This window comes from Puntigrus tetrazona, chromosome 2 (assembly GCF_018831695.1).
Source record: "Puntigrus tetrazona isolate hp1 chromosome 2, ASM1883169v1, whole genome shotgun sequence".
In the NCBI taxonomy this organism is placed as follows: domain Eukaryota; kingdom Metazoa; phylum Chordata; class Actinopteri; order Cypriniformes; family Cyprinidae; genus Puntigrus; species Puntigrus tetrazona.
Genome location: NC_056700.1, coordinates 25,398,045 through 25,398,434, shown reverse-complemented (window position 1 = coordinate 25,398,434; position 390 = coordinate 25,398,045). Strand labels below are relative to the sequence as shown.

Here is a 390-nt window from a genome sequence, read left to right as displayed (position 1 = left end):
TGATCAACAAACATTTCTGATTNTGCATTTTATTTTTTAGGATTCACAGATGAATAAAAAGTTCAAAAGAACAGCGTTTATTTGAATGTTTCTTGTCAGTTTAATGTCACTGTGGTTCTGTAGGTTTAGGTGACTGACCTAGAGGCACTGAATCAGGCTGATACTGACTCCTGACCGCTCTGCTGACCAGAGACGCTCCTCTGCTGCGGGACACCTCTGACGCCTGAGACACAACAACAGTGCAGTCACACCCCGGAGTGTGTGTGTGTGTGTGAGTGTGCGTGTGTGAGTGTGTGTGTGTGTGAGTGTGTGTGAGTGTGTGTGTGCGAGTGTGTGTGTGTGTGTGTGTGAGTGTGTGTGTGAGTGTGTGTGTGTGTGTGTGTGTGTGTG

The 390-nt window shown here is 46.8% G+C and overlaps 1 protein-coding gene across 1 annotated transcript in view; it reads right to left on the bottom strand.

The window, feature by feature from the left end:
- The window catches only part of LOC122327519 (E3 ubiquitin-protein ligase HECW1-like), a 12,748-nt gene that overhangs the window by 8,469 nt on the left and 3,889 nt on the right, over window positions 1–390 (bottom strand). Inside the window, exon 7 of the mRNA XM_043222945.1 lies at window positions 139–223. Coding sequence (XP_043078880.1) covers window positions 139–223 — 85 coding nt within the window. The remainder of the gene's footprint in view (window positions 1–138; window positions 224–390) is intronic.